This window comes from Urocitellus parryii, chromosome 3 (assembly GCF_045843805.1).
Source record: "Urocitellus parryii isolate mUroPar1 chromosome 3, mUroPar1.hap1, whole genome shotgun sequence".
NCBI classification, from domain to species: Eukaryota; Metazoa; Chordata; class Mammalia; order Rodentia; family Sciuridae; genus Urocitellus; species Urocitellus parryii.
This window is the reverse complement of record NC_135533.1, coordinates 199,969,757-199,983,125: the sequence shown is the minus strand read 5'-3', so window position 1 is coordinate 199,983,125 and position 13,369 is coordinate 199,969,757. Positions and strand designations below refer to the sequence as shown.

Below are 13,369 nucleotides of genomic sequence, written 5' to 3'. Positions count from 1 at the left end.
CCATGGATTAGGTTTGGAAATCCTAAAGGCAAATCAGCCTAGAACCTAAGGAACAGAGGATGCCTATTCCCCAAGCTAACTCAAGCACTAGAGAATGGTTTCCAGATGCTATTCTAGACTCCACTGTTTACCTCTTCCTGTACACTGAGGTGTCTCTGGAAATCCTCCACCACAGCCACAGCCTCCTCACCACTCTCAGGGTGATGAAGCTGCACCCAGGTTCGGAGCTCCACAGGAAGGATGCTCAAGAACTGTTCCAGCACCAGTAGCTCCAGGATCTGCTCCTTGGTGTGAACTTCTGGCATTAGCCACCAGCGACAAAGCTCCCTGAGCCGGCTTAGTGCCTCCTGAGGCCCAGACATCTCATGGTAACATAACTGCCTAAAGTGCAGCCTGAAGATTTCACAGACAGGAGGGTGGTTCTTCAGGAGACTGCAGCTCGGTCCCCTGGTCTGGTTCCCTGGCTGCTGCTTCACAGTCAGACACCCAGCCTGCTTCTGGAAAACAGAGCTCCTGGGGATTAGGCCAAAAGTTCCCCTGCCTTCTGTGGTCATTATGATTCCAAAGAGAAGCTTGTTCCAGTTGCAGGTAGTCCAATTAAAATGAAAGACTATAGTTCAGATCTCAGGAGATATTTCTTCAGGGTTGGGGAAGAAGGTGGAGTGTCACCTAAAGAAACATCAAGAAAGAAATAAGAGTTCTCAGAGTATTTAATTCCAGGATGATGACAGATCCTCCACATAGTTAAAAAACAAAGTTCCAGGAAAAAGAGCACAATGAGAGCCATCTCTCTGTGCATCTCTTGGGACCTACTTATCTACTAAACTTTTAATCCCATCATCTACAGGATAAAACCTCAATGTCTATGCCTGGCATTCACAACTCTTGGCAGCCCAGCCAATCCCCTGGCTTTTCCCCATGTACGCAGACTAGAAAAACAGCAATGGTCTCCAATGTGGGATATGCAAGATATCCCAAAGGATGGGGCGGGGGGAGCTAAGATGTAATTCAACTCCTCTATTTATTTACGCTTTATAATATGTATTGAAATTTGTATAGTAGTACATATCTTTAAATTATGAATAAGCGTGCTGGGAGTGCATGTTAAAACTTACTGATAGAGGTGCACACTAAAATTTGGGGCTAATACTGTGGAGAAACAAGTTGAAGCCACATACACTTTCCCTGTTTTCCTTTTCTCAATTTCTAACAAACTGTTACTAATGCTTCCAGACCCAAAACAATACTCATTAAGGCTTTCCTGATTGCCCCCTTAGGAAGAGAGCTGGTAGCTTTCCTTGCTGTACCTCTCATTATGATACTGTTCTATGCGCAATTCACCACTCATGTCCTCTAAAACTGCTGAATGGCCACCAAAATAAAGGAACCAGAAAATTCCAGTCCTTTTCTAGTCTTCCCTACAAAGCTTTCCTTTCCAGCTTCAGACTGGTTATTGCCTCAGTGAACCCACAGGGTGTTTTTCACTCATACCTCTGCCAGATCGCTTCTTTACACTGTAATCATAGTTGACATGGGTCTCCCTCAACCACCACGACCACTTCCTGGGAAGATTCACTGGGAGGACTCAAGGGCAGGGCTGGCTTCCAGGCATCTTTGTACGTGTGTGTACATGGCACAGAGGAGCGCATATCTGGTAAACCAAAGAATGAGGTTCATTTAGCTGATATTGAAGTTTGGGGGAAACGTTTGTCCAGTTTATACACTGTAAAATGGCTATTTGAAAACCAGGTGATATCTAGGGTGTAGATGTTATGCTGCCCAATCACCATGCTCCCGAATCCCTGGGTAAGCTATTTTTCTCTGGACTTCAATTTCCTCAAAAAGACAAAGCTGGACTTATCTGTGAAGTCTACTGAGATTCCACACAGGTAGGAAGTGCAGGCCATCTTTCTGCTTCCCTGACTGTTCGAATGCTCAGCAGCGCATCTCAAATTGGGCTTTTGCGTTTCCAAGTCACAATTCACGTTTGAAATGCCAAGGCTGGGTCGGACCCATTTCTGACGCTCCTTCTCATCTCGCGGTGCAGGGCTGGGCACACAGTACCTACATCTCTGCAGCGCCGCTCACCTGGCCACGTCTGCCCTGCTCATCGTTCCGCCGGCTCCAAGCCAGACACGGCTGGTCAGATGACCGCGACAAAGAGGCGCCACCGGAGCGCCGCAGGGATCGCGCCGCCCCAGGCTCTGGCCACCGCAGCGCTGGTCCGGCGACCCCGGCGGCCGACCCTCCCTCTCCGCACCGGTCCACATACGCGACCACTAAGCGCGGACACGGTACACTTTCCCCGGCCCAAACAAGTGAAAATAATGGCCGAGTCGGAAGTGAGAGAGCCCCGCTTCCGGCCTCTACGGGATCCCGGAAGTCTAGTTGGGAGGTGTGCGCGCCCTCCCAGGCGAGAGTTGGGGGAGTCCTGGGCGGGGTGGTGAGGGGCGGGGCCGCCAGCGACTGGAGCCAGAGCCTAGCTCACCTGAGGCGTCCGGCTGCCCACATCCGGTTCTCAGGCAATTCAGTGTAGGGGAGACCTTTGCTCACCCCGGTTGTGGCCCTTCCCCTCCTGGTGACCTTGGTGAAAGAGTCGCTGGGTCTGTTCACCCTATCTGAAAAGTGCAAAACATAACTCATGCCTTACGGGGCAGGTAGTAGTGCACGAGTACACTCGCGACAAAACAGAAAGGCTGGCATATTCTCAGCATGACCAGTTAGACTGTGTGTTATAAGTAAAGACGGAGGCCCAGAAATGTGGTTAATGTTTTCCTGAGGCAGTGCCAGAGACGGACAAAGAGCAGATAAAAAGTAGGAAGGTATGAGGACAATTTATAATCTGAGATGCAGTTGTCTTGTTTTGGGGGACAAGTGTTAACCCAGATGTATTCTTCACCTTGAAGAATAGTTGACATATAAAACTAGGGATGTCAACACGTCCTTGCTGTTAACATGATGGAGCAGGCCTTGGAGGCACAATCGCTGGGTGCAATGGCATGGAGAGAAGGACAGAAGATAAGATGGACCACTTCCAGATGGAATTGACTATATATTTTTATGTATCTCCTCATAGTCCAGTAAGTGGGTTCTTTATGGGATCCAAAGTAAATAGTCTCCTGGGCTGTCCAGGGATCAGCAATATCAGGAGGAGTCCTGGGCCTACCTCAGGCTCTGACATCTGTCCCTCATATATATATATATGTGAAGGCAATAATAGAGACAAAGGCAGGGGAAGTCGTACCTCAGAGTTTTCACAGGATTAGAGATCTTTCAGAACAGTCTTTGTCCACTGAGCCTAATGTGACCTTCTGACATCAAAGTCACCCCTATATTTGGAAATTTGACAGTGTCTTGGAAGAAGAGATATCTTTGAAGAAGTGTCTGAGAAATTTCTGGAGAAAAGGGAGAACTCAACTCAGGACCAAAGGATTCTTGGCATATGATAGAAAAAATTTTCATTACTCACTAAAGGCTTAGACAGACAGTTGTTTATTTAGGAAAGTGGATATATATTCAAGGGAGATTGGGGGCAATCTCAAAAGAGACAGCAACCCATTGATGTGGATGTTAATATTTATTAAGGACATGGGTCAAAGGCCTAAGCCAAGGGCATGTCCCTCAGGAGTTGCAATTGTTTGTTTGTGTGCTTTCTGCATTTCCATGGTTTATGGGAATTTCCTTTGAAACTCAGTATCTTTCTCTTTATTCCCCCAATTCCTATCTGAGGAGGTCAAGGCAGTCTGGGCCTATATGCATGGCATTGCGGCTGGATATAGCCTATTGGGCCATCAAAGCCTTAGAGGTCCATGGATTTGCTTTTTTTTTTTTTTTTTTTTTTTTTTGCCAGTTTTGTGTTTTATTTCAGCATGGCACTCAGGCCTTTACTGCCTAGTTTTGTAGAGGATAGAGCTGTTCTTTCTGCTGCTGCTTCTTGGATCTCAAATCTTCCTTGTTGATTCAGTGGCATGTAGCTCACATCTTCTTGGGCCACAGGTCCAGGGGCTTGTACTGCATGCCCTTGTAGAATTTTCTGAGGTTTTTCTTTCTGAGTCTGGCTAATAATGGGAAGAACACCAGGGATGGATTTGCAGACAACTTGAGTCTTGGAGAGCTTGGATGCCTTACTCACACGTTGAAAAAGAATATTGAAAAAGAACAAGGCCCAAGGTTCTTGAGCAGGAATTATTTTTGGTACTGGAGATTGAACCCATTGGTGCTTAACCACTGAGCCACATCCCCAGCCCTTTTTATTATTTTATTTAGAGACTGGGTCTTGCTGAATTACTTAGGGTCTCACTAAGTTGCTGAGGTTGGCTTTGAACTTTTGATCTTCCATTCTGGAAGCTGCTAGGGTTACAGCATGTGCCACCATGCCTGGCAGAAATTCTCTTAAGGACAGGTCAAAAGCTGTCAGTTCTTTTTTTTAATATTTTGTTTTTAGTTATAGATGAACACAATGACTTTATTTATTTTTATGTGAGGCTGAGGATCCAACCCAGTGCCTCACCCATGCTAAGTGAGTGCCCTACCACTAAGCCACAACCCCAGCCCCAAAAGCTGTCAGTTCTTATCTCCAAGTTTCTCTGACCATGTGCTGTCCTGCAGTTCTGGCTGCCTAATGTAGGAGATTCCTACATTAGGCAATACATAGGCAATAATAGAGGGTTTTTTTGTTTTGTTTTGTTTTGTTTTTAATTCCTCAGAGGTATTTCATGCTCAGCTAGTTGGCTTTCATTGTCTGTGATGGCTGGAGACATCTAAGCAGTGTTTCTGGACTTCAGAAAAAGCTCATCTATGTTTGGCATTGTGGGCCTTATCTACCACAGCTGAGCTGGGTCAAAATAGGCAAGACATGCCTCACTATGCTTCCCATATAACATTTTGGGAGACCTACATTTTGGCCAAAAATGACCTTGAGAAGGCTTGCAGTAATTCTGTAACCTATCCTGATTTTTTATTGGAAACCATCAAAAAAAGTTTGGTATGAGAGCTACCACACAAGGAACCCAAGTTCTACTTTTCTAATGCAAAATACACTATCTAACCCAAAGACTTGAAGCTCTACCCATGATGCCATCTATTTTAGAAAAACACAGTCTTGGTGTATTCTTTTAAGATACCTATACCACTTACTATGCTGCTCTACATCACTATTATCTCCTCTTCTGTGTTAAGTCCTACCTGGGGTAGGGGAAGCTTTGAAAAGTGTCCCCTTAGGGACCATTTAGATTAAGAAGACCACAAAGAAAGGAGCACAGTCAGGTCAGTGGATTTGCTGCCTGCAAACTACTCAGACCTTCTGACATCATCTTGGTGGACATCCCTTTTCAACAGTCAGAACATTCATGTACACCCTAAAAAAAGTTGGGGTCTTAGACACTCCGAAGGAGGTTTGCTGATATAGGAAGAAAATCTCAGCTACCTTGCTTCAATGGGAGTGGATGGGGCCCAAGCTCAGCAAGGAGAGCACAAAGACTCTCCTTTCATCTCAAAAACTCTTACTCATCCTTTAAGACTTAATTGAGAAGCCCCTTCTCTGGGAAAATCTTCTTTGTACACCTTCCCAACCTAAATTAGGTACCTCTTCTTTTGTGCCTCTGCAGTAACCTCCCATATTCTTGTCATGGACCTTTCTTGCCTTACTGTATTAACACCGACTTATTACTACAACTCCCTTACTGTAAGCCCCATGTGAGCAAGTCTCTTTAATTCACAATCAAGTCCCTAGGTGAAAGGACACTCGCAGAGTCCACGCAAAGTCCAAAGACCACACCACACACCAGAATTCCGCTCAAGAGATTTATTGTCAGAGCAAACTGACCAGGCTTTCCCTCCAAGAAGAACAGCAGCAGGTGGGCACTCACAGGGCAGCTTTATAGCCCGCAAGAGGAATTTCACAAGCATACTTTGAGGGTCATGGGCTGGGATGGCATTGACCCTTTAGCAGGCACAGGCTAAGCAGCATTGCCTTAGGATCTCTAGATAAAATGGCTCCTAAATTGAAACTTAGGAGTCACTAGATAAAAATGGCTCCTGAACTAAAATGGCAGGTCTGATGCCAATACCAGCTGCTAACTCCACGCTTTGTTGGATGTCTTGCTTTGTTTTGTTTAGAAGGAGAACTCTTTAGGAGGAGAACTCTATACAGCCAGGCCATCTTTTTTTTTTTTTTTTTTAAAGAGAGAGTGAGAGAAGGGGGGGGGGAGAGAGAGAGAGAGAGAGAGAGAGAGAGAGAGAGAGAGAGAGAGAGATTTTTTTAATATTTATTTTTTAGTTTTCGGTGGACACAACATCTTTGTTGGCATGTGGTGCTGAGGATCGAACCCGGGCCGCACGCATGCCAGGCGAACGCGCTACCGCTTGAGCCACATCCCCAGCCCAGCCAGGCCACCTTTGTTTCCCTGATATCCAGCAAAGAGCCTAATTTGGCCACCAAGAAATGTGTCCTTGATTAAAGCTTCAAGGCTGAGAAGGAAACTGATAAAGTCTCAGTCATGGCAAGTTGCCTGTGATATCCAGCTCTCTTGAGGGATTTGGAGAGAAAGAGACAGGAACAACTCTCATATCTGTATGTCTGCTGTGCACTCCCAGAGCCTGTGTAAGACAGCATCATTAGTTTGCAGGCGAGGATCTGGAGGCTTGGCAATATTTTGCTGGCTGAAAATGTTAAGGAAACCCTTGAATTGAGGTCTTTAGACCTGCTTTCTTCTCCCATTGCTCTGACTCTTTCATTCCTGTTTTTTAATTCCTTTCAGATTTCTTCCGCAGGAAGGATTAACGATGTCAGAAAATGTTGTCTCAAGGGAAACGGGGGGGGGGGGGAGGAGGGCGGGGAATGTATTTTCATTATCCACTGGCCTCTAGGAACCCCGCAGAGACCCAAGCCCAGGTCTAAAGACCAACGAGATGTGCAGACCTCCGACTTCCTAGACGAAACCGGAAGTTTCTCAAAGCACGCGAAAACCGCGGAAGGATTCACTTCGGTGATCTTGAGTTCAGGACTTCCTTGGCCAGTGCGGTTGGGGGCGTGGGGATCTGGGTGGGGAGTTGGTGGATAAACTGCTGGAGTCCCCGGCTTGGGGCTACCTCCTCCTCCCCATATCCGCTGCTGGTGCTGGTATCGACTCCTTCTTGTTACAGATGGGGCGACAGATGCAGCGAGAGGTGGAGACCTGCTAGGGATCAGCGAGGACGTTTGGCGGGAACTTAGGCTTCTTCCTTCCAACCGACTACCTCAAGCACTCTGTGCTTCCCTGTGGGTTCTGTTCCAGTGGTCTCATGGGGTCGGGGACGGATCTGAAGCATCCTACATCTAGTACCCTGTTCTGGCCAAATCACCCGCTGGGGCCTGTAGTCCATTTCCCCACGCTCTCCACCGGTCTTTGAGATGCAAATCTGCGAGGGGGAAGGAACATTTTCTGGCCATCCTAACCACAGCTCTCAACCAGCTTAGTTGTTACCTTCCTTTCTTGCCGGTGGAGAAACAGACCCACAGAGAAAAAGGAATCCAGGTCTCCTGCCTCCCACTATTAGCAACCTTGTCTCTTTGTGAGCCTGTTTTCAGTGAGCTTGATTTTCCTAAAGCATAGCTTTGGACTTGGAAATAATAAACCTGACGTTATTGGTTGTAATTTATCAGTTTCTGGGTACTCTTGGGCCTCATATTTGAAAATCAAATTCTTCCTGAATGTCTCAAAACGGGGCTGGAAATACTTTCCAGCATATAAATATGGCAAAAATCCAGCTATGGCCATCACCCCCTAAAATTTAAATTCCTTAATTGAGAAATGGAACAACAAAAAGCGATCCATGCTTCCTTTCCCCCACATAGTTGGGAGGATTAAGTAAGGTAAAAGGTGAGCTTTGCATATCCTATCAAGCATTATACATCATAATTTATAGACAACATCTAAGGAAGAAAATAGGTGGGAAACAAGGAAGATTTGCACCTCAGAAATAGTAAGAACCAGGAGTGGATGGATACTGATGACTTTAACAAAAGGCAACATAAGGGACGAAGAGCTTGAGAAGAATATTTACAGTAAACAGGGATGAGAGGTGGGAGGGAAAGGGAGTGAGAAGGGAAATCGCATGGAAATGGAAGGCGATCCTCAGGGTTATACAAAATGTCATATAAGAGGTAAGGAGGGGTAAGTCAAGAGAATACAAATGGAAGACATGATTTACAGTAGAAGGGGTAGAGAGAGAAAAGGGGAGGGGAGGGGAGGGGAGGGGAGGGGAGGGGGGATAGTAGACAATAGGACGGACAGCAGAATACATCAGACACTAGAAAGGCAATATGTCAATCAATGGAAGGGTAACTGATGTGATACAGCAATTTGTATACGGGGTAAAAGCGGGAGTTCATAATCCACTTGAATCAAACCATGTAATATGATGTATTAAGAACTATGTAATGTTATGAACGACCAATAAAAAAAAAAAAAAGGCAACATAAGAGAAGTTAAGAGAGCCAAAGGAAGTATTGATCCTGAAAGGGATTAGATGAGATTCAAAAGGAATAGCATTGAGTTGGGTCTTGGATAGGAATCTGGAGAGAGGGAGGAGCATTCTTGGTAAGAGGGAACAACTTGATCAAATGTCAAGAGATAGTGATTGCTTGGGAAGGTTCATTATCTCAGTTCAGGTTATTTCCTATTGTAGTCTATAGGGAATTTTAAACAACAGCAAAGGTGTTTGGATGTATAAAAATTGTGCCTTTAAGCAACCATAATGTCACCTGATGATTCTGTTCTACCAGTCTAGAGATAGAAGATGATAGTTTTCTTTTTTCCCCTCTCCTTTCTTTCCCCCATCTCTTTTACCCTCTTCCTGTCTTCCCTCATTTTTTTTTTTTTTAACAGGGTCTTTCTATGTTGCCCAGGCTGGACTTGGGACTACAGGCATGTGCTACCATGCCAGGTTACAATCCTTATTTCTTAATTGAAAAACAGGCAGAGATCCAATGAGAATAAGACTTGACACTCCAGGGAATTTCTAAATTCCCTTTACATACAAGACCTCCAGTATACTTCCATCTGCTATTAGAGCTCTGCCAGAATAAGCTCATATCTTCTATGAGTATCTGGAAGAGCATTCTGTGCCCTGATAATACCAATGTCCTACACACTAATATTTCTCCAGATTAAATGTGTCTAACTCCCAAAGTCAACCTAACACTCCTCTCTCAATGAGTTCTGGAGGGCCAAGCTGGTTCTCAGTTTGCAGATGGTCAGGAGTATTATTTCCTCTCTCCCTTTTTCCTAAGTAATGTCTGAGAAAAGTATCCCCAGGAATCACACACTTGGAAAAAAATGAGCCTGTTCCCTTTTTTTATCCAGGTTCCCTGTTGTTTCTGCTTTCCACTGCTCAGAAGCTGATGAAACCTGGGAAGGGAATGATCATGTGATACCTCCTGAAGTAGTTCATAGGATTAGAAGAAACATACTTTTCAATCATGCATAAATTTGGAGAGTAAAGCTATAGTAGGAGCTACTATATGTGAAAGGGCCAATTGTTTAGCAATTTGGTTTATTTCCTCTTTATTTTTTTGGACTAGGATAAATGCTACAACTCTTCTCTAAAAGAAACACTTTTGATCATTTCATGTATCTCTTTCCATGAGACTTTTCTAGGCCTCTTGCTAGAATTTTGTTTCATCTTATTAATCCTAATCACTCACCCCTGTTCTGAACAATTCTCTGCTCCTACAGTTTCAAAATCCATAGCAAAAGCCAACCTCTAAAAATTTCTGGAAATATCACTTGGGAAACTAACTTGTTATAGCTGGCTTCCATTTATGTGTTTAAACTCCTTCCTCTAATTTACATTATACCAAGCAATTTCTGAACTGTCACCTTCATTTGGTTTAGCCTATCATTGTGTACAAACACACACACACACAGTCACACACACGTATTAGTGTTCTCCAGATATCATGGATATATCCTACAACTACCATTTGTAAGCTAGAGCCAAACTGAGATACACAATTGACCATTAAATTTTTTTTTTTAGTTTTAGATACGTTTATTTTATTTTTGTGTAGTGCTAAGGCTCAAACTCAGTGCCTCACAGTGCTAGCAAGTGCTCTGCCACTGAGCTGTAACAACACCCCCACAACTGATCTTGTCACATACAGTCATTTATATTAAATTTCATATGGTTTCTAAATATATTTTATTTATAACATGTTATATATAATCTATATATATATATATATATATATATATATATATATATATATGGTGAATTTATTATAGAAATCGGGTTCCTATAATGGCTGAGAAGTCCCACAGTCTACTCTCTGTGAGCTAAATACCCAAGGAAGCCTGTGGGGAGGAAATCAGAATTATTCAAGCACTGTTTCTGAAAAGGTGGAGTGGGCTATCATCCTCAAAGTACCAACTTAGGGAACTCAGGTACAGAAAAGGACTTTAATGGGGGAAGAAAGAAGGTGCAGGAACAATGGGCAGAAAGGATAGGTGCTGAGCAGGGTCTTCATCATTCAGGGCTTCTGATTTCTTTCCTATTCTATTGGGATATCCTTGAGATAACAATCTGCTTTAATTTCTTAGGCCAGTCCCTGTAATTCTTTAGCATTATTGGTGTGTTACCCCATGCTGGTGAGGGCATCTGGACCTTCAACACAGAACAACACAGTTCTGATGATTCTAGGTGAAAGAAGGGGGCTGGCAGTTTGTCTCAGCTGCAGAAGGGGTTGTTAGTTATATATTAAACTTTTCAAAAAACTCAAGCAGTTATATATCTTGAAATAACCCCAAATCCTATAGGTGCTAAGCTATGCACCTTCCTGTCACATTCCATCTTGGTATGAACTTTGAATCCTTGAGTGGGTTTGTCCACCTCTTTAGGTGTGTGGTGTGTTAAAAAGTGACATTTGATCCCATTTATAAAAATAATGCATGGCAATTCCAAAAAAATAATCCAGAAAGGTATAGTAACAGTACTCATTTATCTACCTTTGGTTACATAGTATCTTTGCTTAGGATGTTTCTAAGGGAAATAGATTGGTATCCCACTCTTATTGCTTATTTTTGTAGATCCATTAATATTTACCTTATATAATTTAAAGCTCTACTGATAAATGCAGAAGTACATGTGAGTTCACTACAACTCTTCAATACATAGCAACGGAACATTTACTTTGTAGCAGGCACTGTCCAGGGTCCTGAGAACACAGTCACAGACAGGATAGAGGCGCCTCCTAGTGGAGAAAAACAAACAAATCACAGGAAATAAATGCTGTGCAGAGAAATAATAGAACTATTTGAAGGAGAATCCTCAAGTATCTGTTTTCATCATACTTCAATATTTAACAGACTAATATTAGTAGTCCACACATTTGAAAGTTTGTTTATAAAGGTAATAAATTGGAAGAAAATTACAGTAATTCTTATGCTTTTATATCTACAGATATAATTTTTTAAAAATTCATCCTCTTGCTGGTCATGACGGCACACATCCATAATCCCAGCAGCTTGGGAGGCTGACGCAGGAGGATTTTTGAGGCTAGCCTCAGCAACTTAGAACCTGTCTCAATAAAATATGTGTGTATGTATGTATATATGAATATATGTATACATATATATGTATATATGTGTGGTGTGTGTGTGTGTGTGGCCTAAGAGGATGTTGCTCAGTGGTCAATTCCCAGTCAATCCCCAGTACTGCAAAAAAATCATATTCTTGTCTTAGGAGGTGCCATTTAAATTGAACATGAAATGAAAACATGTTTCTATGCCCTTGAAAACGTGGGAGAGGAGCACTCCAGGCAGAGTGACCAACTAGGGGTGTAGCTCAGTGGTAGAGTGTTTGCATAGCATGCATGAAGCTCTGGGTTTAATCTCCAGAACTACAAAACAAAGCAACCACACAAAAATGTCAGGCAGAGGGAACGGTTGTTGCAAACACCTTGGGGAATGACCTGTTAGCTGACAGGTAATGGAAGAGAGATGACTGTACCTGGATGGGAGTGACAGCTTCAGAGATGCTGTTGAGTAGGTAGGGGCCTGCTTTCCCAGGCCATGTGGACCAGGTTAATGAATCTGAGGTTGCATGGAGGAAACTGATTATGGGTCCAAATAGGTCAGTATTACAAGATTGCATTTGAGAGAGAATGATGGTCAGGTTTGGACACTGTGGAGAATGGAAAGACATGAGTGGATTTATAAGGTATTTTGGAAAAAGAGTGAATTGGGCTTGCTGATGTTTTAGAGGTGGGAGGATGGAGAATAAGGGTAACTTATAGGTTTCCTGATGACTTGGAGATTGTTCATTTTAAAATAAATACAAAATGTTCTGTTTTTAAGCATTTTAAATGCTTATTCTTGGAGTCTGTGTCATCTCACTTTATTATTTATACCCAGTTTTGTTGTTCTTAGAATTTGTTTGGCATATTTTTCTCCCTCCCTTTTCAACCTTTTCTATTGTTTAGTTTTAGGTGAGTTACTTGCAAAACATCTCTCTCTTTCTGTGCCTCTTAATAAGGAAACATAATGTATTTACATACATTGTGATTAACTAGTGAACATGGACTTTGTGGCATTATATTAGTGTCTCTTATACCCCTTTCATTCCTTCCTGTGTGCCTCCTTTCCTGTTTGTTGATACAGTGAAAAATCAAATGGGCAAAGCAGAAACAGGGAGGTGTGTGGGCTAGATATACTGGGCCTTTCTAGCATTTCCTTTCCCTGTTCTGTGTCAATCCTCTTCTACTGAGGGCCCTGGTTTAGGATACAGTGAGATAGCACCTTCTTTATGGCCTTTACCACCCATTCCTTGGGTGATTGTTTTTCATCCTCTGCAAGACTCTTGTTTTTTTGTGAGCATCCCTTATTTCCAAATGACACAACTGTGCCAAATCTTTTGGCTAGAATTTCAGATCTTAGGCAACATCAGCAACCACATACTGTAAAAGGAAAGATCTACATATGTAACGTTTTACCTCGAGCCTAGCCAGTGTTGCCCACCAGAGTCCACAACATGAAGAAGTTCTCTAAGGTAATTGTGGAAAATCAGGGCCACTTTGGAGAAGACCCTTGAGTGTGGTAAGAGTGAAAAACTGCAGTGAGGGCCAAAGGCTGTGCCTGCACCAGCGAGCTGTGGTGGGGAGAAGTACTGAGGACAAAAGGTGTATGGGAAGGCCTCAGCCAGAGCAGAACCTGACAAGGCACCAGAGAACCCATGCTGGGAGAAGACCTAAGAAATCAGTGAGTCACTGCTTGGCCATCATTCCTGTGTGCTCCTTCCTGTTGTGGCTTCTGTGACATGATATGTGAAAAATGACCCAGAGGAAGTCTTTCCCATGCACACTGCTTTAGTGGCTTCTATCTAAGAGGATATT

The 13,369-nt window shown here is 43.4% G+C and overlaps 1 protein-coding gene across 1 annotated transcript in view; it reads right to left on the bottom strand.

Annotated features, from left to right (window-relative positions):
• LOC113196295 (uncharacterized) overlaps positions 1–2,299 on the bottom strand; it is a 28,001-nt gene extending 25,702 nt beyond the window's left edge. The window contains exons 1-3 of the mRNA XM_077796287.1: positions 2,089–2,299; positions 1,492–1,651; positions 132–669 (exon numbers count right to left, since the gene is read on the bottom strand). Of these exons, the coding sequence (XP_077652413.1) occupies positions 132–554 (423 nt within the window). The 5' untranslated portion in view covers positions 555–669; positions 1,492–1,651; positions 2,089–2,299. The remainder of the gene's footprint in view (positions 1–131; positions 670–1,491; positions 1,652–2,088) is intronic.
• Positions 2,300–13,369: the final 11,070 nt, after the last annotated feature.